Genomic DNA, 27,530 nt, shown 5'->3' on the forward strand with positions numbered 1-27,530 from the left:
GAGAGAAATGTTTTGCAACAATGAATATTTCTTCAAAAGGCATGAAGTGAGTAAACCCGGGCTATACAGGCAAAATCTACTCAGTTATGTATAAGGGCTGGAGCAACAGTTAGCAGGTGTTTCCGTAGTGTAGTGGTTATCACGTTCGCCTCACACGCGAGAAGTCCCCGGTTCAAAACCGACCGGAAACAAGTTTTTTTCCTGATTATCTTATGTACTTCTACTTGATTTCAACTTGCTTATATTAAAAAATAACAAACCCCACAAATCTTCGCACTTACCCTTTGTTTGAAGGAAGAAATTATCCTGAGAGTCCCGCGCCGATGCATGGTTTCGCTGTTCACACGGGGCAGTTTTTCCCTTTCTCCCTTCTCTCCTCTGCTGGGTTCCGACGAGGCCTGTGAGGGTCCCTGGGAAAATATCAGAGGAGATGAGCCGGCGCCGCGGAAATGGTTGCTCTCTTCGGAATTTGGATTTCTACGAAAAGAGGCTTCTCCAGGAACTGACCCTGACGGCAGCTTGATCTTGGACCTGATCTGTAGCAGAAAAGTCTCCCAGACTCAAGCCAGTTTTGAATGCAGAGAATTCTGTTTCCCCTTGAGAAAGTCCACCGGCACATTGCCAAAAACGTATAATGTTATTCTTCCTCCTAGCCTTTCCTAAAGGGACCTGCGCTCATGTACCAAAGTGATTGTGCATTAGGGAAAAGGAAAAAATCAGACTTTTCAGGAATTACTAGACAATGGCTCGGAACCGGCATTACTTGCTAGAGATAAAAAACATCATTGCTGTCCACCAGGCAGTAGGTACTCATGAAGGTCAGGCAACCAATGAAGTTTTGCCTCCTGTCCATTTCACTGTGGACACAGTGGATCCCTGAGCCCACCCTGTGGTTACTTTCCCAATTCCAGAGAGAATCTCTACATCATTTCCATGACTAATGGAGTGAAGGCCAATTAGAGGCCACCAGAAATTCCTCTGTGAAAATAATTACACAAAACACAATACTGTTATTCCTGGACCGATTTTAGAGGTTAGTGCCAACATCGAAAACTTGAAAGATACAGGGACAGAGATTCACCAAATTTCTATTCAACTCACTTACTCAACTGTAGAAGGTAAATGGGTTGTGGAAAATGACAGTTATTGTAGATCTAGTCAAGTGATTATTTCCATTGCATCTGCTATTCCAGATGTTCTTTTATTAATGGAGAAAATTAACACATGCCCTGGCCCTGGTATGCAGCTCCTGATATGGTTAGTGCTATTTTCTCTGTACCCAGTCAGAAAGACCATCAGAAGCAGTGAGCCTTCAGCTGGCTGATCCAACAGTACATCTTACCTACCCTACCTCAGGGGTATATCAGCTTTTCAATCATATGTTATAAATTAGTCTACAGAGACCTTCACCACCTTACCATATGTTCTAAAGTTGAAAGCTGATTTTTGTTGTTTTAAATATGAACACTGTAGGCAAATGTATATTGTGCAAACTGATCACAAGTGAATGGGCCTACCTTTCCAGAACTGGCTCAGTCCTGTGCGCCTCATTTGCATCTCTATCCCAGTTTTAGTCTATATGGGCTGCTGTAACAAAAATACCATAGACCAGGTGGCTTAAAGGACAAACATTTATTTCTCACGGTTCCGGAGACTAGTGTCGATTCTCAGTCTGGTGAAAGTTTGCTTCCTGGCTCCCTGTCTCATAGACAACAGTCTTCTCACTGTCCTCAGATGAAGGAAAGGGTGAAAGAGCTCTCTGACATCTCTTTTATGAGGACCTAATCCCACTCATGAGGACTCCATCCTCATGACCTAAAGCCCCCACCTCCAAATACCATCTCATTGGGGACTGAGATGGTCTCAATGTAATTTGGGGGAGAGAGGCATGTTCAGTCTATAGCAATCACCAAAACATCCATTTCCTTTTCTGACTTCAACTATGTTTAGTCAAGTATAAGTTGATATTGACTTTTTGTGCAGGGAGGCCAGTGGCCAATGGGTGATGTTGAAACCAATTATTAAAACATTTTGAAAGGAAATTATCCTGAACTGATCCTTCACATCCAGAAGTGCTGCCCCACCATACAGTCCTGACTGTCAGTTGAGTCTGAAAGAGTCTTCGTAGCCATCAAAGGAGGCATTTTCTAAGATATCTTTTTACCTCCCATTTCTTCCTGAAATTGAGAAAGGAAGTTGACTGAGAAAGACGCTTGGACAAATTTTAAAATCAAAGATGCTTTAAAGAAAATACCAGTCCGCAGGCGTCAATCCAGGAGGAAAGAGAAAGAACATCTCCTGGGGGAATGTTGATGTGTAGAAGAATGTGGTACCATTTAGAACTGAAAAGAATCCCTGACAAAAGTTAAACTCCCAAGGTGGACACAGGGAGGACGGGATGAACAGTGACTGCTTTTGGACGACGTTATTTTAAACAACCTCCTTTTTCTGTCCCCACCTCTACTTGGGGGTGAATTCCTTAGTAGTGTAGAAGTACTAGGAAGAAAATCAAGATCTAGCTGAGAAAAAAACACAAAAATTTCAAAAGAGCTTTTTCATTTGTAAGTGGATTTCACAGTCTTCACCCCAAGATTATTTAATTCTCCAAAGTGTTCTGTTGGAAGAGCTATAAAACCTCCAGAACTGTGCACTGTTTACATGACAAAACTGGGGACAGGAAACTGGAGATTTATAGAGTCACTTCACTCACTTATGAAGTGAGTGAAGGATTTCCCGTGAAAACAACTCCTGGGCACTGTCTGCTGTAAGAACTACACTCTGGTCAAGACAGAAAATAAAAAGAGAGCTATGCTCTTTTCTCTGCAAAAAACAAATCAACAAAACAAGACACACACAAAAACAACTTTTAAAGTTGTATTTCTAGACCCAAAGGAGGAAGTTTAAGCTATTTAAATTCTGCTAATTCTTCCACTTCCTTCAGAACATCCTAGAGCAAATCAAGGGCTTTGAAGTCAGGGTGTGAAGATGGTGGGTCTGACCTACTGAGCTGGTCCTGGTTGCTCACAAATGGAAGATCCAATTCAGTGTCTGAAGAACATTCCAGAATCGTTTGATCTTGGATCAGGTGATTCTCCTAGAGACTCCCAGGTCTCCCGTGCCCTGTGTGTCCAGGGCTAGACTTGGACAGCATTCCAGAACCTTCTTGCCTTTTTGCCTCAGGCTTCCTGAGTGGCTTCAAATCTTATTTGTGTGATTAGCTCCTTCTGAGGCTCGAAGTGAGGCCTCCTTCAGAGTGCTGACTATTGCTGAGTTCCAGAAAGGAAGGGCTAGTCACCATTCCAGAGGAGAACTCTGGTAAGAAAACTTTTCTCCTCCACTTCCTCATTTATACTGTTTTCTTGAGCCTTTATTTGATTTTTTAAATAGGTAACATCTAAAGTCTAATGTGACATGCAGTAAATTTCTTCCTCCTGCTTCCAAAGAATTCCACCTCCTTAGTCTCCAGCCCCTCAACTGGGAACTTTGTTGTGAGTTTACTGATTATCCTTGAGAGTTTTTTTTTTTTTTTTTTTTTTGCTTTGTTTTGTTTTTGTAAAATGCATATACAATCTAACACAAATATATCTCCAATAGTATCATTCTATAGAGATTGCTCTGAACCTTGCTTCTACTTTATAGCATATGTATGTACATAGTGATCTTTATCAATTTGTTTTAAATATGCACAGCATTTCACTGTGTAGTTGTGCCATAATTTATCTAATTAATAGTTCTGACTAACTAGGTTTTTCTCAATCTTACCATTACAGTTAATGCTGCAGAGAATAAGTTAGAACACAATATAATTTCTCATGTGTTCAAGTCTATGTTTTACATTTGTGGAAATGCTGTATCAAAGAGTATATGCATTTGAAATATTGGTAGATCCTGCCACATTGTCCTCCTAGCAGTAAGGCATAGTGTATTTGTGGAGAACCCAAATGAGCAGAATCGTAGACACACTTAATACAACTCTTACTTCATTCAATGCCAAGTATGAAGCTAAACCAGGCAATCCATGAAGACTGTAGAAAATTTTAGAAAATCAAGGATTCTTGTGTTGCTGGAATATTGCCTTCTCTCAAGGAGGTGAGATTTCGCAGCCTGGAGCCTGGCAGGATGGGGACAAGTTGGATGAGGCTGAGCGGAGAGATCTGATGAGGGGACTTGAGAAGTGATCTCCTTTCACGTACTGCTTAAAGTAAACATGCCAAATAAGCAAGGATGGCCAGAATTGGTAAGCAGGATTATAAATCAGGAACCTGTATGGCCGTTTTAGATTCCTAAATAGGGGCTGGGGATTTAAGCTGTGATGGCCGAGTGGTTAAGGCGTTGGACTCGAAATCCAATGGGGTTTCCCCGCGCAGGTTCAAATCCTGCTCACAGCGTTTCTCAGTGCTTTTCCGCTCAAATTACAAAATGACTTTCTCAGTGTGGTTCTCAATCTTCGTCTTATTACATAAAGAAACTGAGGAGTAAGAAGGCAGCTTTCCGTCCCGTCCCTAGTACACTCTCAGTATTTTGGCTCTTCCATCCTCCCCCAAACTGGGCGGGCACCTGTGAATCACTTGAGCGCGGGGGCGGGGCTTCCTTCAGCCCAACTATCTGCAGCTACCCCTCAGTACCCGGGAAGCCTGAGACTTAGTGAATGCTCAAAACAGCTGCTTGTTTTGTATCCATTCTGTTAAATCTAAAAGTAGCAGCAGGTCCCAAAGGCAAAGAGAAACAAGAAATTCTGTTTTAAAAAATCTGTAATAAAATTCCCCGCTCTGTTAATGGCGATGCAGGTAGCTTCCTTAAAGAGTTCTCTGGTATTTAAACAAAACAAAACAGTCTAGTGAGAACCATGAAGGTCTAGGATCATAAATATCTCTGTGTGTGTGTGTGTGTGTGTGTGTGTGTGAGCGCTCTTTAAAACATTGTACTATAGAAATGAGGAAACCGAGGCAAAGAGAAGATACACAACTTGCGCCAACGCAATAAATCTAACGAGGGAAGAGTACGGATAAAGGCTGTGGGCACCGTGACTGCACTCGGACCCAAACTATTGTACTTCTCGCTCAAAGAACTGCCCTCACTTATTAACACTTTTGTATCTCCACATACCTATTTCGCCTACATTGAGCCCTTAAATATAGCTAGCCAATTTATGTAATGATACTGGTATTCTCTAATTTTATAATTATATTAACTCTGAACTTCTAAGTTCCTATATGAATTTGGTTCTTAAAGTGTTTACCTTTATTAAATTATTACCCCCATTTCGCCTAATTTGGGAGGGTGGGTGCTTCGGAATGTTTTTCTGCTGCTTAGAGTCTGAAATTATTTCCTGTGTAAAGAGTTTCAGCTCTTTGGAGAGTGAGATTGAAAAATATGATTAATACCTCAAGAATGTGTTTTATTCCACTTTCTCTTTCACTATATCAAAATTGAAAATTAAATGGATCACTAATTTTTGACCCATACTCAACATCAGTAAGTGCCAAAGGAAAATGAAATGACTTGATGAATGGACAGATGAACCGACTGTTAAAGAAGCGTTGATAAGTAGAAACAATACAGACAATCACGCACATAAATGGGGGGAAAATGCTAACCATAGTCGTTCTATCACATACATGATGCTCCAAGGCAGAAAATTCTTTCATAATTATAAATATTTTAAGTGAATGTAACTTATACAAATTGACCCCGAGGATAACCAATCAGTTTTAGTAGAATCCATAGGTCTTTCTTGTACAACTAACTTCCATCTGTGTCATGAATCAACCGTTTTCTCAATGAGTCTAGTGAATAATGAGTAATAGACAAGGTTTATAGCAAGGGGGGCCAGTGGCGCAATGGATAACGCGTCTGACTACGGATCAGAAGATTCTAGGTTCGACTCCTGGCTGGCTCGACTTGCCCTTGTCTTTTAGGAAAAAATATGTCTCTGTGTACATTTTTCAAATTGATAACAAATTCTTAACGTCCTTCGATCTGGTTCTTCGCCTTGCATGGGGCCCGCCACACAGTGCAATTTTGGCTGTCCGTTAAGTCTGAATGGATGCGTAGGTTGTCTCTCTTCTGAAATGTCCTTTTAATCTCGTTTCTTTTAATGATACTGAGAAGGGGAGTTGACAGAAAGGTCTTTAGAAAGACAACTTTAAAAAATTAAATACGGAATATTATTTGACCATAAAAAGGAATGAATTTCTGATACATGCTACAACATGAATGAAACTTGAAGACTTCATGTTAAATGAAAGAAGCCAGACACAAAAAGCCTTATGTTGTATGATTCCATTTATATGCAATGTCCGGAATAGGCAAATCCATAGCGGCAGTAGTAGTTGCCAAGGGCTGGGGAAAGGGTACAGAGTTGGTTTGCGGGTGATGGAAATGTTTTGAAACTCGATAATGGCGATGGTTGCACAACTCTGGGAATATACTCAAAAACACTGAATTGTACACTTTTATGTGAATATTATAGACTGTGAAGTATATCTTAGTTTTTAAAGATCAAAGAAGTGTCAAAGAAAAGAAACAAAGTCTGACCAGTATTTTCTTCATTAATTTTTCCCCCGTTGGGCAGGGCTCTCACTCTTCAGGCTCTTCCCCTGCACACTTTCTGTCTCTGAGCATCGGTCCTAGAGGAAAAAGAAGGGACATCAGCTGGAGAAACTGAAGCAGGAAAGCCACTTCTGTGGACAAACGAAATCATAGCGTCCCCCTTAGGCCCTCAATTCAGCGATCTTGGCAAAGATCTGCCCTGACACCCGAGAAAGCTATTCAGACTCTTATCTCATCGCCCAGCTCCGGATCTCAACTAGAAGAGCGCGGCAGCCTCACCGCCGAAGACAGAGACTAAGAAAGTGTTCCGAGTTGTAAGCGATCCTAGACAAAAGTTAAACAGACAAGAAGAGGGCGACGGTGTCAAAGGAGAAGAGGAAAGTGGCAGTTTGGGGGTGGTGTCTCTTTCAACAGCTGGATCTCCTTGTAAGGTCTTCCTGGGGCGTGACTTCAGACGTTTGGGGCCGAGTGGAGGAGCCTGGGAAGGAAATCAAGGTGAAGCTGGGAAAGGAACAAAAACATGCAAAGGAGACTTTCATTTGTTGGTATTGATGTATTTATCTTACAAAAGTTGATTGACTCTGGACAATGTGCGTTGTGAGGGGTGCCGGCAACCGAAAGAATGAACCTGCCACGCGTCTAGACCTCGTTTGATACCTCATCTGTTGGGCTGTTACCGAATTAAAAGGGGAGCGGGGTGGGGAGAGAAGAAAGGTCCAAAGGATTTGGAACTTCCTGATGTAAATACTTCTCAAATCTTAGCGCGGAGAAGAATCGCTAAGAAAAAGTATTAAGCCCAGTTTTCTAGGCTTCACGGCCCTCCCTCCCAGAGATTCTATATTGGTACTAGGATGCAGCCCATGAATTTTTAGCAAGGTGATGCTTCTGCTGCTATTCCGCCGACCATACTTTAAGCAGTACTGGACTAGTGCGTTGTATTTTATTACTCACTTTTTCCAGCTAACATCAACAGGGAACTTCCACGGTAGAAGAAAAAAAAAATAGAACATCTATATGGAGACGCTCACAACTTTAGTATTATTCCACTAGGCTTTACCCAACAAAGATAACCGACTTTTCTACTCTCAAGATTTTTGGTTTGTTTTTCTCTTTTATAAACGTGTTTCATTGAATACTTTTTTTTTTTGGTGGTGGTGGTGGAGGCTTGTTTTAGAAAGAAGTCCGTTTCAACCTCCGTCTCAAATAAACAAAAAGACCTTTCTTTGATATAATAATCAAATCACTCTTGAACTTAAAGGAGATAAGCTAGGTTTTTTCAAAACTCTGCATATTGCGAACATTCCTGCCCCCCCAAAAAAATCTACAGAGATTATACTGTGAAGTGAGTATTTTTTCCTTTCCCCCAGAATGTTGTGGAAGTGCCCTGTCCAAAACAATAGCCATTAACACATGTTTCTAAAATTTAGTTTTTTAAAAAAAGAATGTACAATATCTCATTAATTTTTTATTGATTGCATGTTGAAATGATAATATTAGGAGTTAAAACATTAAAATTAATTCCACTTGTTTACTTCTTAAAATGTGACTACTAGAAAAATTAAACTTACTTATTATGTGATATTATTTGTTAACTCTCACACCTTCTTGCGGTTATTGATGTAGCAACATCAGTAAAGTGTAATCAGTTTGCCAAGGATGTGGTTCTTTGAAGCAGACGCCATGGCAGTGTCATATTCCAAAGAATTTGTTTGTTCTTTACTTCAAAAAATATCTGTATTCTTCTCCAAACGCAATTCTTAGTATGTGAAAATGAAAACTTTCTCACACTATATTTCTTTACTGTTTTTCTTTTTCTGTTCAAGAGGGTTCTGTGGGTTGGCTGGTTGAAGAGCGTGCTTAGTAAACAAAAGATCCTGGATTGCAATTTGGTGGAGCTGTCTCCATAGGTTTCATAATTTTGAAAAGTGTTAGCCCTCATTTTGTTGAACACAGTTTGGGGAATTGATCCTTGATCAAACCCGAGTTGTTCAATTGCTGTATTTTGTGGAGAACTAAGAGCCTGATGTTTACTTTATAGATGTGGTTTCTGAAGGTGGCAGGCACTGGAAGTTTTCAAAGAAAAGAGGGAAAGACTGGATGGAGTATGTAAAAAGTTGCATGAAAAATCATTCCACACATGGCATGAATGAAGCACTGTAAATTATTATTTGGACACCAAACAGTTCAGAATTCTCATCAGATGACAATGCCCCTCTCATATGCAATGAGATTAACAGTGATTTGCTTTGCACATCATTGAATATTTTGTCTTTAATCAATGACTTTACCATCTGAGAGTTTGCAATGAGAGCTACAGCAGTTACTGGAAACCACTGTTTTTTATTTTGTATGATCCCCACAAACAGCGTTAATTCTTTTTTGCATCCTGGAATATTTACCACACATGATGTGGTCAATAAATATTTGTGAATGGATTTGTGAATATCCAGTTTCTTTTCTCTACTATTTTGGAAGTCAGTAGAATGGAGCTGGATGCTGGAGATGCTGACGGCTGCAGGAGCTCCTGGAACCAGAAAGCAAAACTCTTTCCTCCTACTGTGTCTCTCCTGCACCCCCTACTGACAAAATTTCGGTGCCAGCTGGCACAAGAAAATAAATGTTTAAAAGGCCCAGAACCCTTTTCAAACAGTAGTCTAAAAGGGTGAATGTGTGGCTGAGAAGTGCATTAGAAAAAAAACCTGTTTTTCCTCCTGTGTGTCTCCTTCACTACTCACACAAGAACACTTTGCTTCTGACACTTCTGGCCACCAACTACATGGGAGTTTTCCCCCCACCAAGCAATTCTACAGCACTAGCTGAGTGTCCTACAGTTTAACTCAATTCTGACACTATTTATCTGGAGATAGCATCAGATCCCACAGGTTACGGGCTTAGTCCCTCAAGACCGCACCCATTTCAGATGCCAATGGAAAGTAGTAGGTCCCCACGTTACCCCAACACATAAACAGATGACATATTTCAGTAGATTGTTGCAAACTAAAAGTCCAATAAATATGTTAAATTTAAACACACACACACAGTAAGACTAACTAGTCTACTAGTTAGTCTATCAAATGCCTTTGATAGACTAACTAGTAGACTCTATAGAGCTGAGAAAAGAAGTGATAAACTTGAAGGTAGGCCTAAAAACTACCCAAGCTGAAACACCAAGAAAAAAAAGAAAAAAAGAGCATTGAAGAATTATTGATTAATATATTTGTAATCAGAATCCCAGGAGGTGAAGAGAAAAGAACAGAAAAAATATTTGAAGAGTTAATGGCCGAGTATTTTCCCAAGATAATGAAATACAGATATCCCTCACTTTTCAAAAGTTCACTTTTCTGCCACTTCATTTTTAGGAAAGACCTACGTTTGTACCTGTTTTGTAGAAAGCCATTATAGAGGCAGCGTGCATCAGGAGCAGCAAGGGTGGGACCACCAAGCTCCTCCCCCAGGAACTACAGTCAGCATCTCAGCATCAAGCCGCTATAGCTTTGAACTGTGTCTGTGAGCATCTGTGCTTTACCTACATTTATTTTGTGCATCCATGTGCAAGAAGTGTCCTAAGGTAACTGCTTCTTCACTTCACACCAATTCAGCTTGTGAAAGGTTTTATAGGAATGCTCTACTTTCCGATAGCAGAGGAAACCTGTACATCAAACCTCAGCTCCAAGGTCAGAGAATTCCAATCTATCTATCTATCTATCTATCTATCTATCTATCACCTATCTATCTATCAATCAATCTATCTATCTAAAACAGCAGACTTATCAGAAATTAGGTATACCAGAAGATAACGGAATGACATTTTAAAGTGATGAGAGGCTAAAAAAAAAAGAAATTAAAAAAAAATCTGTTAACCCAAGCAAAAAATATTTTCCAAAAGTGAAGAAATAAAGGTCTTTCCAGACAAACAAAAACTGAAGAGTGCATTACTATCAGACCTGAAAAATAGGAAATGTTATAAGATGGACTTCAGGAAAAAGGAATACAAAAGAATGAATATCCATTTCTGTACATATAATGGAGGTACATATAAGGAATACTTTTTCCCAATTTTCACTCTAAAAATGATAGACTGTATTAAGCAAAAGTAGTAGTGACGTATTGTACAGTTACAGCATATATGAAAGCAAAATCTATGACAGTAACACACACTATAGGAGGGAGTATATTATTACAAGCTTCTTACACTGCACTGGAAGCAGCATAACATTATTTGAAGGTGGACTTTGATTAATTGTAGCTGTATATAGAAAACCCTAGGGAAACAACTAATGATTTTTTTAGACATACAAATGATAAGGCAATGCTGGAGATATCATCAAATCATGTAAAATACTCATATATTTCAAAGACAGGAAGAAGATAAAAGAAAGGAACAAAGGACAAAAGGAACACATAGAAAACAACTAAGTTAGCGGATTTTGATACAAACATGTCAATATTTGCGTTATATCTAAACTATCTAAATCACCCAATTATAGATAGATCCTATCAGATTGGATAAAAGAAGTTCAGCGACATCTACATGCTGGACTATTTTCCAACTTATACAAGGAATTTTCATTTTCAGGTAAGACATCCGCTAAAACGGAGTTACCGGGAGTGGGGTTCGAACCCACGCGGACACACGTCCATTGGATCTTAAGTCCAACGCCTTAACCACTCGGCCATCCCGGTGCCCTGAGCCAAGCCTAACATGTCAAGTATTACTGGGTTAAAATTAATTAGACTTCCTAGTCCCTGGATTATGAATAATTTTACACACGTGAAATCTGGGACCAAGCTTTAAAGAGAGAAAACAAATCCTTGTAATGTTTCTTGGAAAAAACTAATGAAAACGTTTATTTTCACTAGTTTATTAGTTTATCTAATCACAAGTTTGTGCCACACTTTAACCAGCGTTAGGGAAACACTGAACCACCCCTGATCTTATGGACTTACATTAAGATGAGGAATATTATGACAAAAAAAAAAAAAAAAAAGCACATGATGCTGCAGGAATACATACTTTTCCAGACCCAACTCACTATGCTCAAGAGAAGACACTTCTTTTAGTGGATCTGGAAAGAAAAACCAAAGAGGAAAGGAAGTGGTATAACAGAGGTGGTGAGAATGCAGCCTCATGAACCATGTCTCAAGACTCTACAAAGGTGGAACGTACATGTTTTATTACTCACTACAGAACACTGTTTTGCCCCATTCCAAACCCACTGAATCTAATTGTCCAGGTAAGGGCTTCAGGTTTGGAATCAGAGGACAGTTAATATCGAAACAAGTTCCTCTTGGAGTACATTTGGAAAACCCTAGTGCAAGCATATGGAATTTGGAATTTGAATACAGGACATTGGTTTTAATAAGGAAGTATTTTAAACAGAAGTTCTAACTCTCCACTAATGAAATTTCTTTCCTGAGTACTTACTATGTGCTAAGTGCTGAGCCAGGTGTACATAATCTACCAGGTCAGTAAGACGCTGCCAGACACTTCGGGGTTGGGGTACTGGGTTGTTTAAGAACTCATTAAAACAGGTTTCAGATGGGTATTTGGGGAGTTGTGTTGAAAGTCTGTGAAGGATTCTGGAACCAGAGATGAAATTAAATCCTGAAGTAGGGTTTGGAATAGAAGTAATTTATAAACATCATAAAACATCTATTGCAAGCCACAAAAATAAATAAATACAGTCACCACTTGGTATCTGCATCTGAAGGGATTGGTGCCTGAAACCCCCTCAGATACCAAAATTTGTGGCTGATTAAGTTCCTTACAGTCGGCCCTCCCTATCTATGGGTTCTGCATCCCATACAATAATATGAGATAATATGTATATTATCTCATATATATATAATATGAGATAATATGATAATAGGATTGTGTCAGCTGTAACATACAAGCACAAAAGGTCCAAGGGCAACTCTCCTCAAGCTTAAAACCATTGATGCAGAAGGAGTCCATCCCTTGTTGGCAATGCACAATGCTTACTGAGTTCAAAAACCTATGTCCTCCATTGCTTTATAAAACCAGGAGAAACGAATATGTCACTCATTTCATTGGTCCATCCAGTGCCAGGTTCTGTCTCTGGCCTTTTAGATACTATGTGTTAATGAGCAAAGACATGGCCTGAGAGATTCTTGCCTTTGCATATTGGGAGAAATCCAGGCCTGTCAATGTCTGGGTCAGAGCTGAATTGGGAGGGGTGAGTAGTGGGTGCAAGAAAGGGCATATCAGAGAAAGGAGTCCCCATACATAGACATACACAAGAGTTTTTCTATTGTTCTGTTATTGTAATTCTTTTTTGGTCAGTATTTTTATTGAGGTATAATTGACATAAACCTTATATTAATTTCAGGTATAAAATGTAATGATTTGATATTTGTATGTACTACAAAATGATCACCACAATAAGTCTAGTTAACATCCATCACTATACATTGTTACATATTTCTTTGTGTGATGAAAACTTTTAGGATTTATTCTCTTAGCAACTTTCAAATATTCAACACAGTGCTATTAACTATTTTACCGTAGTGTACCTTACATCCCCATAACTTATTTTATAACTGGAAATTTGTACCTTTTGGCCCCTTTCATTCATTTAGCCCATCCCCCAACCCCTGCCTCTGGCAACCGCCAAACTCTTCTCTGTGTCTGTGAACTTGATTTTGATTTTGTTTTTTAGATTCCACATGTAAGTGAGATCATGCAGAATTTGTCTGTTTCTGTCTCACTTATTTTCTCTTAGCATAATGCCCTCAAGGTCATTAAAAATTAATGAAAAGTCATTAATAATAAAAATCAGTGTTTTTATTATACATTACTTGGATATTTAAACAACTAACTTTGCTTTATGCCAAAGTAAAATATTGAGAACACATACTAATCACAAACTTAGGAAAATACTGATTGTCCTGTAGCAGTGGTGACAAGTAGCCACCAGACCTGAATTTAAACCAATTCAATCTACCCATGACAATTGTTTTGTGAACATACTTTTGCATGACAACCAATCACTGTCAACCCCTGCTTTCTGAAAGTGAGCCAGTCAGGGATGCACTCACTCCAATAAACATACCTTTGAGTGCCAACCAAACAACAGCAGTTCCTCCCAATAACCATGCTTCCATAGAATATGTCAACCCGCTTAGCCTCCGAAAGCCTATCTTAAGCCCCTTCCCAGAAAACATCAGCCATAAGCTCTTTCAAAGGGACTGTGCCTTACCAACATCGCTCCCTCCTTAAATGAACTTTGGTTTTGTATTTCAAGTATTGAGTGATGAAAATGCACCTTTGTCAAACCTGAAACATCTAAATTTCACTTCTTGCTGGGACTATGTTTGCCGGGGGGGGGGGTGGGGAGGCGGGGAAAGCAGGGGGTGGTGACAAGGAAGGTAGGTGCCATTGCTGAAGAACAAATTAAGTCAACATTTAATCCCAATTTTATGTCTGCGAGGTTATTTCCAATTTGATAAGTGCCTGCAGGAAGATTATTTAGTAACTGAAGAGCCAAAAACAGGGGTTGGCCCGTACGGGGATCGAACCCGCGACCTTGGCGTTATTAGCACCACGCTCTAACCGACTGAGCTAACCGGCCATGCGGCATAGCGTGGTCGCTTTTCACATAAAATAACAGGTTTCACATTCTTGTGCCCACCTAGAACTAAATGATATGTCCACAAATTGGACAACCTAGAAGAAATAGATTCCTAGAAATATACAACCTACCGACACTGAATCGTGATGAAACAGAAAATCTGAACAGTCCTATTACTAACAAGGAGATTGAATCAGTAACCAAAAACCTCCCAACAAACAAATGTCTAGGACCAGACGGCTTCGCTGGTAAAGTCTACCAAACATTCAAAGAAGAATTAAGACCAGTCCTTCTCAAACTCGTCCAAAAAGTAGAAGAGGGGGAGGCTCTTCCAAACACATTTTACCAGGCAAGCATTACCCTGAAACCAAAGCCAGACAAGGTTGCCACCTCACATATTGCAATATGGGGAAGTCATTGTGACTTATACATGATTTGGTGTGAACTTTATGCTAACTAGAACAGCCTGTCTTGTGACCCATCAAACATACCTTGTACCTCTGCTTTAACCATTGAAAAGGGTGCATTGTCCAGAAGTAAAATATGTCCATTTTGAAGATAGAGATAAAGCTAAGAGGATTGTTGATAGTCCAAGTCAGAGATGATGGTGGCTAGAAGAAAGTGAGAGCGCTGGAGGTGGGGAGAAGTTGTTGGATTCTGGATAAATTTTTAGAGTAGAACCAGCAACATTAGTTGATGGATTAGTCATTCACTCAACAAACATTTATTGATTGCCCACTATGTACACTGTAGTAAGGACCCAACATTTAGCAATGGACAAAAGGGATGAAAATCCATAGCCCCATGGAGCTTACCTTCTAGTCTGGGAGACAGATGATGAACCATATAAATAAATAAAATATGTATACTTCTGATAGTGATGTTGCTATGAAGAAGAGTAAAGAATAAAGGAGACCTACAGGTTTGACAGTTTGTAAAGAGCTGACCATGGAAGACCTATCTGACCTTTGAATAGAGATCTGGCTGAGGTGAGGGAGCACGACATGAGGGTTTATGGAGAAAGAGGAATCCACAGTGAGAACAGCAGGAGCAAGCCTGAGATACTCAAAGTGTTCTAAGGACTCTAAGGAACGTGGTGAGATTGTGGGTCAGAGGGTTGGTGGGGGGGTTGATGATGGGCAGAAAAAGGGGGACACTGGAAAATAGACATGGCGAGACTAAACGAGAGAGAGACTGAAATAGAGAGAAGACTGAAAGAGAAGCGAGAAACAAAGAGAGGGACAGACTGAGTGTTGGGGCAACTGAGGGGGACTGAAAGTGTGCTGAGGGCAGAGAGAGGAAGAGGGGGTCCTGAGGTAGAAAGAAGTGGTGACTGAAGGAAAGAAGAGACTGAGGCACAGGCAGGGAGACTGAGGGCCTGTGGGGAGGGAGATCAGGGGGCAAGAGAGGAGAAAATCGGGAGCAGAGAGAGAAGTAATTGGATATCCAGGGGCCACACCAGCAGGTCTCTATATACAGACTCTGGCGTCCCTGCCTCGCTTTAGTGGTTCCAACAGAAGCTTGAACTGTCCCAGGACAGGAGTCTGGAAAGAAACCTGAGCTCCTGATCAAAGACTATAAATTTAAAGGCCAGCCCTGGGAACGTTAGATGAAGTCGAGTGAGCGGGGAGAACACAGCACCTAGAGCTCTTGCACAGAGGACTGGACACCATGGCCATTGGGCCTGTCCCGTGGCTGGGCCCTCTGCTCCTGGTTTTCCTCTGGGGGTCCTCAGCTCCAGGTAGGAGGATCCTGAGTGTCAGGCAGGGGGTCCTAAGGGGGCCTGGCCTGACTCTTTCCCCTCCATGTCCCACAGCTTCCCTCCTTAGGCGCCTAGGTGAGCACATTCAGCGGTTTCAGGAGAGCTCTGGCCTGGGCCTGAGCCTGGACACAGGAGGTGTGGCCCTCCCAAAAGAGGGGTGGCTGGAGCAACCACTGGACCCCTTCAATGCCTCTGACAGACGATCCTTCCTGCAGGTGAGGCCCGGAGAGGGGGAAACCACTGTGTCCCCTGCCCCCCTCCTTAGTCTCCCTACCCTGCCCCTCGGTCTCTGCTTTCCGTTCCTATCTCTACACCTCTGTCTCCCCATCCCTCTCCCCCTCAGTCTTATCCAATGCCTGCTGTCAGAATCCCTTATGACCCTTTAGTCTAGCCCCTCTGTTTTTTTGATTTGCCCTCTAACCCCTAATCTCCCCTTCTTTTCTTCAGCCTCCCACTTTTTTTGTCCCTCAGGTCCTGTCCTTCAGTCTTTCCTTTTCCCTGTCATTCACTCTCACTCCCCCACTGCCCCTCAACACTGCCCCCGCATCCTTCAGATTACACACTAAACCCACCACCAAGTCTCAGTATGGAGCAAAAATCTGGACCATCTTTGGAACCAGACCTGGCTAACAATAGGCACTTGAAGGTATCTACTGAATGAATGAACAGATTCACCATTTTTCACACCTACTCTATCCACAGTCTCCAGAGGTCATCTCACGTAGACCCTATTCCTAAATCCATCTGCATTCATTACTTATTCTACAATTATTATTTCAATATATTGCAAGTGCCTACCAAGTGCTAGCCACTATTCTTGACCCTGGGGATATAAGAGTGAAAAAGCTGACAAAAATATCTGCTCTTGTAGATCTTACATTCTAGATGAGGAGACAAAGAGGAGAGAAATGAACACGTAAATAAACAAGCCTATTTCAGATACTATAGGTATACAGAGATCCATTAGGGAGAGAGACTGGAGCGAACAGGGAATAAAGAACAGGTCAGAACTCTCACAATCCCATTTCTTCTTCCCCATCCTACCTCTTAGCGGTATTGGGTAAATGACCAACATTGGACCAGCCAGAATGGGCCTGTATTCCTGCATCTGGGGGGCGAAGGCAGCCTTGGGCCTGGCTCAGTGATGAGAGGTAAGATGCAAGGGTGAGGAAAGACATAGATGAGTAGCTGGTGGAGGCCAGGAAGGGGAGTTGCATATTGCAGTGCTATGAGGTCTGAGGGTTGCAGGAGTTGACACCCACTTCACACACACCCCCTCTGGACTCTTCACAGGGCACCCTGCAACCCTGGCCCCAGTCTGGGGGGCCCTGGTGATAGGTCTGGAACATAGATTTTATGGCCTGAGTATACCCGCTGAGGGGCTCGACGTGGCCCAGCTCCGCTTCTTGTCCAGCCGCCATGCGTGAGTAGGGGTAGAGAAAGTGTTTGGGGTCATGGGACTGAGGATGTCTGTGTTTTGGCATCTCTGCATCTGTGTCTCTCTCCTCCACTGCCCGAAGTTGACCTCTGAGTCTCTGGTCCCATGTTTTTGTCTCTGTCTTTCAGTGTCCTGTTCTTTCTTTCCCCATCTCTGGGTCTCTCTCCTTCCCTTTCCCCCAACCCCCCTTTCCACTGTATTCTTACGTTTTGCTGTCTCACTATGGCCTGTTGGTCCAGACCACCAGCATCTCTTACCTGGATGACAGAGCCTCCTCACTGGTCTCCTTGTTTCTGCCCTTGATCCCTCCAGTCTATTCTCCAGATGAAGCAGAGTGCTCATTAGAGCATAAACCAGATCACCTCTCTCCCAGCTCAAATCCTTCACATATCTCTCATCACACTCAGAGTAAAGACAAAAGCTTTGCAATGGCCACAAGGTCTGATTGGCTCTGGCTCCCCAATTAACTCTCTGATCTCTCCTACAGGCTAGATTTTCACCCAAACTGCCTTGGAGATTTTCCCTCTCCCACCTAGTCTGGAAGAGAATGGTGGAGGCTTTCCAGATGGGTCTCCCCTGACCTAGGCACTCATGAAGAAATGAGTTTGTGGGCATGCGGAGTCCTCAGAAATACCTCATGAGAAAAGAGCCCTAGCTTCTGGCCAGACTCCCTCCATTCTCCATTCCCGCCTATACAATGGGGGAATCTTCAGGGATTCCCGGTGTTGGGGACTGACCGAGCCTCCCCTCTGACCCTAGGCTGGCCGATGTGGTCTCTGCCCGCCTCGCACTCTCCCGCCTCTTCAACGTCTCCTTCTCCAGCCCCTGGCTCTGCTTCGGAGGCTCCTATGCCGGCTCCCTGGCTGCCTGGGCCAGGCTGAAGGTCCCGGGACTCCTCTGGGAGGACTGGGGGGAGGGAACTTGGACTCCGGGGTCCCCAACTCAGATAATAGAATACCTGCCCACCACACTCCCTCCTCCCACACTCTCCTTTCCGCCCAGAAGAGCTTCCTACAATCTGCCTTCACGGGAGTCCCGTGTATAGAAGGTAGGGACTTGCCTAAGATCACACAACGAGTGAGTGACACAGGGGCTGGAAGATATGGGATCCCAGTCCCTAAGCCCCCAGGCTGACAACTTCTCCTCCCTCAGTTTCCCCATCTCATTTTCGCCTCCGTCGCCTCTTCCGCTCCGGTGCGGGCCATACTGGATTTCTCCGAGTATAATGACGTAAGGATGGCAGGCGGTGGGTCCGGGTGGGGAGGAGGGCCTCAGTGGTCGGAGTCACCTGATACTCTCCGGCGGTCGGACTTTAGGTGGTGTCTAGAAGCCTAATGAACACTGCGATTGGCGGATCCCTGGAGGTAGGATGTGGGGCCCAGTCCAAGGGGGATAGGGAGAGAGAAGAGGCCTTGAGGATGGGGGCCAAAAGAAAAGGTTGAAGCTTGCAAGGTGTCGGGGTCTGAGGGACTTGGGAGCCCCGAGAGGTGGGTGGATTTGGGAAGAAGGCGGGAGCTGAAGATGGGTCCGGGTACCAAGAAAGGAGGAGACCCAACAGAGGCGGGGCCTGGGGACAGAAGACCCTATCAGGAGGCTGTTCCACTGTGGGGCGGGGCCTGGGGGGACGACCCGGAGGAGGAGCCGGAAGAGGGTGGGGCTTCGAGTCTGAGTGGCGTTCCACAGACCCCGGGATGAATCTGGCGCCGGGAAAGTGGGGAGCCCAGGGAGGATGCAGGTCGTGGAAAGGGAAAGGCCGGGGCTCGGGTCCGAGTCTTCGCCAACGCTGCCTTTCGTTCCCAACAGTGCCGGGCTGCTGCGTCCGCAGCCTTTGCGGAGGTGGAGCGACGGCTGCGCGCGGGCCGCTCGGCTCAGGCAGCGCTGCGAGCGGAGCTGGGCGCATGTGGGTCCCTGGGGCGCGCTGCGGACCAGGCAGAGCTGCTGGGGGCGCTGCAGGCACTCGTGGGAGGGGCAGTGCAGTACGACGGGCAAGCGGGAGCGCCGCTGAGTGTGCGACAGCTCTGCGGACTCCTCCTCGGGGACCGGGGCAACTGCAGCAGCCCTGCGCCCTACCGCGGGCTTCGTCGGGCAGTGCAGGTGAGCACCCCTGAGCACCGCCAGGCGTCGGCAGACAAGGGTTCCTGCTCCACCTCCGCTGTGTGATCTTCGTCAAGCGTAAAGCCTTCTGCACCTTAGTTTCCTCGTCTGTAAAATGGGTATGACATCTCATAGGGACCTCGGAGGTGAAATGAAGTAGGGGCATGGAAAACACTCAACAGGGAGCCTGGCACACCCTATGCAAATGTTAACGACTATGCTTACTATCTAGCTTGCCTACCTTGTTCTGGCCTCTTCCTGGAGCCTGCAACAGCGTCTAGCACACAGCAAGCTCTCAATTAGTATTTATAGAATGAAAAACGGTAGCCCTGGGGACACAGTTCTCCTAGAGACCGGGCTCCCAGCCTCGGAATCCACAGCTACAATCCAGCTGTCACTTTTCCAGCGTTTTCTGCACCAAGTACTGCGCAGTGTGCTTCACATTTATTATTTCATTGAATTCTCACAATAATTCGAGGTAGGCACAGCTGAGGAAACTGAGATCTAAGATATTCTCACATGTCCAAGATCTCACAGGTAAGACGTTCTTGGTCATCTAGTACCTTAATCTCTAACCCATAGGGACCTAGGTCCCCACCACCTCTGACGACTGAATCCCAGGAGAACTCAGGGACTCACTCTTCTGACTGCTGACTTTTGACTTGTAGGGATCTATGGCTCCATGCCCTGGCTTGATGGGGGGAAGGGAGGAATGTATGTATGTATGTATGTATGTATATATGTATATTGTCCCCTAGGTTGTCACACACAGCCTGGGTCAGAAGTGTTTAAGCTTTTCTCGAGCAGAGACAGTGGCACAGCTGAAGGTCACAGAAACCCAAGTGGCCGGCGTTGGCGACCGGCAGTGGTTGTACCAGACCTGTACCGAGTTTGGCTACTGTGAGTGACTGGCCTAACCCTCACCCCCAAAACATACATTCTGTGCTATGCCCAGACAAGCCATCTAACAGGTAGTCTGGACTCGTTTTCATTTCCATAGGACAACTAGCCGGACTGCTGGGCCTCGTTTAACCTGCAGGTGTGGGGTGTGGGGTGAACAGCCGTACTAGAGTGTGCACGTGTGCTTGGCCCTCACGCACCTTCTCACTCACACACTTAGCCCTCAACATGAGTGATCGTCCCTTCAATCTTCTCTTCATCTGTGTGCCTGTCCCAGGAATGGCCCTACCCTCTCCAGTTTCCAGGCTAGAAACCCTAACAGTGCTTTGCATGCCTCCTTCCCATCATCCCCATAGCTTGTCATCACTGAGTCTTGCCCACTCTTTATCCTGGACAACTCTGCAGTTCACCCAACCCCTTTCTCTTCCCACCTCTGCTGTCCTGGTAGGGACCCCCATGCTCTCCTGCCTGGATCCCGGACCCAGCCTCTTCTCTGGTCTCTAGGACTTCCCTTCACCCATACAATGCAACTTCCTCACAGGGCTTTGCATATTTTGACACCCACCCCCCCACACCTCCACCCGGCCCGATACACCAATCTTCCTAATCCTCAGACATTTTCTTGGATTACTTATCTTTCCCTCTTCACACAGTTTACTCGTTTTCAAGTCTCAACACAAGATGTCCCCTCCTCAGAAAGGGAGGCAGATCTCTCAAGATAAGTCTGCCTCCCTGCGCCCCACCCCATTAGCTCCTTGTTCTTCTCCTTAGCACTTTCCACAGTCTTACCATACATTCTTTATTGCCTATCTCCCCTCTGGACTGTGAGTCCTGTGACAGCAAAGCCTGGGGCTGTTGTGTTGTCACTGTGTTCCCAATATATTGTTCAACATATATCTGACTACATGGTAGGTGCTCAAATAAATGGTGAAGGAAGGAATGAATTAATGTGAGGCTGAGAAGTTAGATTTACCCTGAAAGCACAGAGGAGCTATGGATATTAAGCAGGGGTCCAATTTGTGCTTTCAGCACTGCAGGCTCCTTCCCACCTCTAGACCTTCGCACATGCGGTTTCCTCTTTTCTTTCTTTGTTTGCCTCACTCCGGCTAATTCCTTAAGGTCTTATCCCTTGCAGGATGCTGTCCCTGAGCCCACTGTGCTCCCTCTGAGACGGCCCCACCCCTACCCCAGGCCTTTGTCCATAACAGCCCTGATCGTTCTGGGCCATCACTGTCTGGGGCTGAGTATGTCTCTGACAGGAACCATGAACTTATTGAAAGGAGGGTCTGGAGCTGTCTTGATCATCAGTGGGGAGAGCTCTGTAAATGATTATTAAAGAGGTAGGGGGCTGGCTATGTACTCCACACTTATGGATACCTCTCTCCACAGATGTCACCTGTGAGGTCCCTGGATGCCCTTTCTCCCAGCTCCCAGCTCTGCCCTCCCAACTAGAGCTATGTGAGCAGGTGTTCGGGTTTTCAGCCTCATCCATAGCCCAGGCTGTGTCGCAGACGAACTCCTACTATGGTGGCCAGACCCCAGGGGCCACCCAAGTGCTGTTTGTTAATGGTGAGCGTGCTATCAGAACCTGACTCCTTAGTGTCTACCTGGCCCCAGCTCAACACACCATTCTCTCCTTTCTTTCCAGGGGATATAGACCCCTGGCATGTGCTAAGTGTAACACAGCCTTTGGGACCCTCAGAATCAGCCCTTCTCATCCCTAATGCTTCTCATTGCTTGGACATGGCACCTGAGAGACCCTCAGACTCCCCCAGCCTCCGCCTAGCACGCCAGGTAAGCGAGAAAAAGCTCTGGGTGATTTGCACTGTCACTTGCATACTAATTTGCATGTTCCTGCTCTCTACTAGTGCTGGAGTCTGACTGTCCAAATTCTCTCCACCTCGCCACAGAACATCTTCCAGCAGCTGCAGACCTGGCTTGGTCCAGCAAAGAAGAGCCAGGTTAGGGGTGGGGTCTGAGCCCCACATCCTCACCATTCCCCGTGTGGCCACCTCAGTCCTGGATGTATACACTTATTGGACAAGAAAAAGCTTGTTTTGAAAGAGGAAATTCCCAGGAATTCGGATTTAGCACCTGTTCTGCATAAAACTGACTTGTGTCTGCAAACGTCCTCACTCCCAACTAAAAGTGCTTTGTTACAAAGAGTTATGTGAATATAAGTGATTCTCCTCATCGTGAATATTGTTATTTTAAATGTCAAAGAAATATGGCTCTTTATGCTCATCTCCTCCCCCTGCAAATCAGCTTCTGTCTCAAATTCTGCTCAGCTCCTGGACTGGGCACCTTGCTTCATGTCTCTCTCTGGACCTCAGACCCTGACCTGTCTCTGCTTCTCACTGTTTGTCTCACTGTGCCCTCCTCCCTCAGTCTCTTCCTGTCTAACTTGTCTCTGTCTCTAATTGTCTCTCAACCTCCTCCTGTTTCTCTGGATATCTTTCTTTCTGTCTCTCTCTGTGTCTTAGTCTGTTTCTGTTTATTTCTCTGTGTCTGTGTCTCTGTCCCTGTCTCCCAGTCAGCATCTCCTCTACTCTCCTCTCTTGCTTGCTCGGTCCTTAGTTATCTCCACTGCTCTACTCCTGTCTCTCATTTCTGGTGCCTGTGTCCCTTTAGTCACTTTCTCTCTCACTCTCTCTCTGCCTCTATTTCCCTCTCTTCAGACTTTCCGTCTCTCCTTCGTTATCTTCTCAACATCTCTCTCCCTCAGGCTCTGTTTCTGCCCTTATGCTCTTCCCCACTGTCTCTATTTCTCTCCCTGTCACTTAATCTTTGTCTTTCTCTGTCTGTCTTTCAGTTTTCCATCTTTTTCACTCACCATCTTTTTCCATAATTAAATGTCACTCTCGGGCATTTCCAGCTTCCAGCCCTGGGGATTTAGGGTTCTGGTCAAACCTTCTTGATGGGGACATCCCCAAGTTCTAAGAGGTTGGGCCCAGTACCAAGGGGTCCGACCCCAGTCCTAAGGGTCCCGCTTAGCCTGCTTTAGCACTGCCAACAGTGCCCTGTTCAGCACCCAGAGCCGCAGCCACCAGGAGCAGGAATTAGCAAGTCAGGGCAACTGAGTGCCTCTGCGAAGCTGGGAAGTGGAGGAGAAGTAAAGACAGGTCAGGACAAGGGTTTGGGGGCTGGGATGGTAACAGAAGCCATGAAGCCCATTCTGTGAGGAAGTCACTCCCTGCCTTTCTTGACTCCAAACCCTGAGGAGTAATTTTTTTTTTTTCTTCTGAGGATTAATCCCAGCTCACCGGGTGCTACCCTGTACCACTTACTGCTCTTTAACCACAGCCCCTCATGCTGAGGTCTAGCCTCAGTGTCTCCCTTTATATATTTAGCATGTGCACCATGGTCTGATACATCGTGGGTACTCAGTACCTATTGAGAAATGAGAGAATGAGGTCAACCCTCAACTCTTCACATACTTTTGTTTTTCCTCTTACTTTGCTGGATGCAACTTCTTTCATTCTCCTTTGCAAACTTCTTCTCCATGTATTATTCGAATGGGTTTGGGTTTGGTGCTGGGCTACCTTCCCTTAAGTATTCTCAGAGCTTCCCTACCAATGTGTCTGTGGTACCAGGGCTAGCTCTCAGGTATTCCAGAATATTGATTACCTCAGCCTTTGAGGGTTTTCTCTGGAGGCCCTTCGGCCAGTGAAAAAAGCCGGGGCTGCTCCGCACCTGACAGGTGCAGGTGTTTCTGCCTCTTTCCTCTGAAGTTGCTCAATTTGAGTCTCGACGCTGCCACCCTTCTCAGATCTAGATGTTTCTCTTCCGGTCCAGATAAAGTCCCCTGATTCTGGGGGCGTAGTTCTGCTCCGGGTCAGGGCCAACCACACAGTGCGCGGGGCGGGTGGCATTTCAGGATCACTCCGAGGCCGAGGCCGGCGGCAAGAGAGTGCAAGTTCGCAGGTCTCATGTCCTGGGATCTGTCCGAAAGGGTCTCCAGGAGCGCAGTATACCCGCAAGAGGCGCGCGCAGGGGCCGAGTCCTCGGAGCCCTGCTCCGTGGCCGCTCCGTGGTCAGTTCCGTGATCTGCCCGCCGCCAAATCTGGCTTGGAGCATCTTCTCGTTGGCCCCCGGTCTTCCCTGGGTAGGAGGAAGGACACCTCACTCCGGGGCTCTGATCGTTTGGGGTCAGAACTGTAAGTTTGAGAGGGGCCCCAAGAAGTAGAGTTCATTCAGGCCAAATGTTAAGTTTTTCTCTTTTTCTTTTTCCTAACTCCGCGATAGGGGAGAGTGAAATAGGAAGAATGTGATTTTTTTGATGTTAATTTTGGGTTGTTTTGGTTCTTTATGTTCCCTTTTCCCCACCCCCAGAAGAATTAGAAGAAACCGTTTTATTTCGTTTTCATTTAATTATCTAAGGAGGAATGCTCTTGCTATCCAGCGGCCAGTTAGCTCAGTTGGTTAGAGCGTGGTGCTAATAACGCCAAGGTCGCGGGTTCGATTCCCGTACGGACTAAGCTGTATATAATGAGGTCACTTTCTTGCATTTATACACAGACGAGAGTTCTGCCAGTTTCAGGTGCACCGCGATGTCACAATTAATGTGTGGAAGACAAACCTCTCGCTGAGAACTTTAAAAAACTTGAACACACGCCTTTGATGTCCCGCAAGGTTGCGGTCCTGTTTTGACTCCCATCTGCAGGGCGAAAGGTTAGCAGGGAGGGACCCAGCAAGGGAAATAGAGCTGATTTGGGCATATTATTTTTCCACTGGGTAACTGATTCTTGCAAAGAAACTGACCCTATTGGATTATTTTCGTCCAAAAAAACCCTGGGAAACCATCCACACTTTCTACACTTCCACACTTGGGTCTTAACTAGTTCTGCGAAAGATGAAACAAGATTTTTTATATGACCTGTGAAAAAATGTATTAATATCAACACTAAGAAAGAAACAGCTTTGCCAATTGCCTCTTTCTAACAGGGAAAAGAGCTCCCAATGACCAAACCTGGAACAGTCTGAACAACAAAGAGTGTGGTTTTGGATTATAGAAGTTACCTTTTTGTAAAGACACTTATATTTATACTTTGGGATAGGAGAGGGTTTCTAAAGGAATAAGACACAACCGCGCTAAACATAAGGGGAAATTTGATAAATTTAAGTGAAATGAAGAACTCTGTTAATCCAAAAAAAAAAAAAAACAACTATAAAGTAATGAAACACAGAATGGGAGAAGATATTTCCAATATAAATAACGAACAGGACTAACATAAAAATATGCTTTAAAGAACTTTTATGAGTCCATGACTCTATGAAGTCTATGACTTCTTGAGAGAGTGAGCCAAGCAGAAGATGTTTGTCTTTTATTTAGCTTAAGACGTCAAACACAGCGTCACCTCGGCTTCATTCTTTCTTAGAAGCGAATCACTAAGCCCAGCCCATAGTCAAGGAGAAGGCAATCAGACTCCACCTTTTGATAAGAGGAGTGCCAAAGAATTTGTGGAAATATATTTCTTTAAAACTACAGCAACCAGCTTTATTAGAAATTAGGAAAATGCAAGTTATCCTATAATTAAATACTACTGATCTTCCACCAGAATTACTAAAATTAATACAACAAGAAGTACTATTTGGCAAGGATGTGACAATAAGAACTTTCATCACCACTATTGTCTAAAATGATACAACTACTTTAGAAAACAGTTGGACTCTGTCTACTAAGTTGAAGATACACATACCCTATTCTCCTAGAAATATACACAAAGGAAATATGTGCACAAGGAGATTCGTATAAGAATGTTCATAGTAGTATTGTTTGTATAGCCAAGAACTGGAAACAACCTGAATGAACCTTTACAGTAAATTGGATACATAATGTTGAAAACTATTCAACAATTGACAATGAACAGATCAGAGCTACACACAAAAATATGGGTGAATCTTACAAGCATAATTTTGTGAAAAGAAGACAAAGGAAACATTTAGTATGATTATACTTATATAAATTTAAAAACCACAAAATTATGATACATTGTTTAGGGGTGTATGTGTAGATGGTAAAATGTATTAAGAATGTAAAAAATGATTACCATAAAAGTCAGGATTGTGGGGGGGATAAGAAGAGTGTGGAAGGCAGGGTGAGTGGAAGGGACATACTGAGGGCTTCTGGAGTGCAGCAATGATCTTTTTGTTTTTGCTCCTGAGTAATGGTTAAATGGGTGTTCAATTTATAATTAATTGTTAAGTTGTAGAAATAAGGTTTTATTTACTTCTCTGTATGTTTATTTTGCAACAAAATGTAAAACTAAGCAAAGACAAACAAGGAAGCTTTCTATGTCATCAATGTGTAAAGATTTCCAAAATATATTGTGAGGTACCAAAAGCAAGACCCAGAACATATGAATCTATATATTTACATGCAAGTGGATAAAGAAACTCCAGAAGGTTAAGTAACAAATTAATAATAGTAGAAACCTGTGGAAGGTGGAGAAAAGAGAAGCAACCAGGTAGGTGAGTACCAGGGATGGGAAGGAAACTTTTAACTGTTTAACTATTTATACATTTTTGAACTCTATGAGTGTATTACCTTTTCAAAATACAAAACAACCAAATAAATAAAATTTCTTAAAAGCACTATTCAGAAGCCCTATAGGAAAATGTGTCCTCTTTAGAACAGATTCCCACTCCCTCGCAGCCTCATGTATTATCTTCATCCAGCCTTAGCTCCAGTAGCTCGGGAGTCAGGGTTTATTCCTGGACAGTTGAAGGTCTGGAAAGTGGAACAACTAGTGATTACACAGATCAACATCTGCAGCTCTCCAGACGGGATTAGAAGTATTAGGTGCTTAGTCCTAACTGCAGGGTCAAGCTTTAAGTCCTTGCACAAGCACTGACTAGCAATGGTGGGTCACATAATTAAACAGAAGACCCACGGTTAGCAACTCACTCAGGTTTGTACACACACCCACAACAGGGAGCCATATGAATGGAATTCAGAACCTTTACCTATGAACAGACCATTCCTGTCCCCTTTCAGGGTTAAACACTTGAAATTTGCTTGTACGTCCACCTGTGGAAAAACTCATTTATTGTACCCTGGTAGACCATCCATTCAACATGTATTCAACAAATTGTTAATGAGTAGCTGCAATTTAACATGTACTCCTCGAGATACTGGGACTAAACCTGTGAACAAAATGGGTAAAACTCTATTCTCATGGAGTTTGCATTG

General features: G+C 43.9%; 1 protein-coding gene and 6 non-coding genes across 8 annotated transcripts; 5 read left to right on the forward strand and 2 right to left on the reverse strand.

Annotated features, from left to right (window-relative positions):
* Positions 1-118: 118 nt before the first annotated feature.
* Positions 119-191, forward strand: TRNAV-CAC (transfer RNA valine (anticodon CAC)). The gene has a single exon. It is a non-coding gene; the product is annotated as a tRNA-Val (tRNA).
* Positions 192-4,306: 4,115 nt separating this feature from the next.
* On the forward strand, positions 4,307-4,388 carry TRNAS-CGA (transfer RNA serine (anticodon CGA)). Its single transcript has one exon. It is a non-coding gene; the product is annotated as a tRNA-Ser (tRNA).
* A 1,438-nt stretch (positions 4,389-5,826) lies between these two features.
* On the forward strand, positions 5,827-5,899 carry TRNAR-ACG (transfer RNA arginine (anticodon ACG)). Its single transcript has one exon. It is a non-coding gene; the product is annotated as a tRNA-Arg (tRNA).
* A 5,253-nt stretch (positions 5,900-11,152) lies between these two features.
* On the reverse strand, positions 11,153-11,235 carry TRNAL-UAA (transfer RNA leucine (anticodon UAA)). The gene has a single exon. It is a non-coding gene; the product is annotated as a tRNA-Leu (tRNA).
* Positions 11,236-14,070: 2,835 nt separating this feature from the next.
* On the reverse strand, positions 14,071-14,144 carry TRNAI-AAU (transfer RNA isoleucine (anticodon AAU)). The gene has a single exon. It is a non-coding gene; the product is annotated as a tRNA-Ile (tRNA).
* A 1,671-nt stretch (positions 14,145-15,815) lies between these two features.
* Positions 15,816-22,317, forward strand: PRSS16 (serine protease 16). 2 transcript variants are annotated; one of them, XM_019944872.3, is made up of 12 exons: positions 15,816-15,885; positions 15,961-16,121; positions 16,958-17,057; positions 17,200-17,329; positions 18,104-18,227; positions 18,497-18,574; positions 18,661-18,708; positions 19,148-19,438; positions 20,197-20,338; positions 21,728-21,907; positions 21,987-22,132; positions 22,249-22,317. In XM_019944872.3, the coding sequence occupies exons 1-12, from the start codon at positions 15,816-15,818 to the stop codon at positions 22,315-22,317; spliced, it is 1,539 nt and encodes a 512-aa protein (XP_019800431.1). The 2 variants fall into 2 exon arrangements, with proteins under 2 accessions (XP_019800431.1, XP_073666296.1); XM_073810195.1 differs by lacking the exons at positions 16,958-17,057; positions 17,200-17,329; positions 18,104-18,227; ... (1 more) ...; positions 18,661-18,708; positions 19,148-19,438.
* Positions 22,318-24,741: 2,424 nt separating this feature from the next.
* Positions 24,742-24,815, forward strand: TRNAI-AAU (transfer RNA isoleucine (anticodon AAU)). Its single transcript has one exon. It is a non-coding gene; the product is annotated as a tRNA-Ile (tRNA).
* The last annotated feature ends 2,715 nt before the right edge of the window (positions 24,816-27,530 follow it).

Source organism: Tursiops truncatus, chromosome 10 (genome assembly GCF_011762595.2).
Source record: "Tursiops truncatus isolate mTurTru1 chromosome 10, mTurTru1.mat.Y, whole genome shotgun sequence".
Taxonomy (NCBI): Eukaryota; Metazoa; Chordata; class Mammalia; order Artiodactyla; family Delphinidae; genus Tursiops; species Tursiops truncatus.

Coding starts and splice junctions, on each gene's coding strand:
- PRSS16 (XM_019944872.3), top strand. CDS start 15,816: ATGGCCATTGGGCCTGTCCCGTGGCTGGGCCCTCTGCTCCTGGTTTTC. Junction 16,122..16,957: donor ACAGACGATCCTTCCTGCAG/GTGAGGCCCGGA, acceptor CCTACCTCTTAG/CGGTATTGGGTAAATGACCA. Junction 20,339..21,727: donor CTGTACCGAGTTTGGCTACT/GTGAGTGACTGG, acceptor CTCTCTCCACAG/ATGTCACCTGTGAGGTCCCT.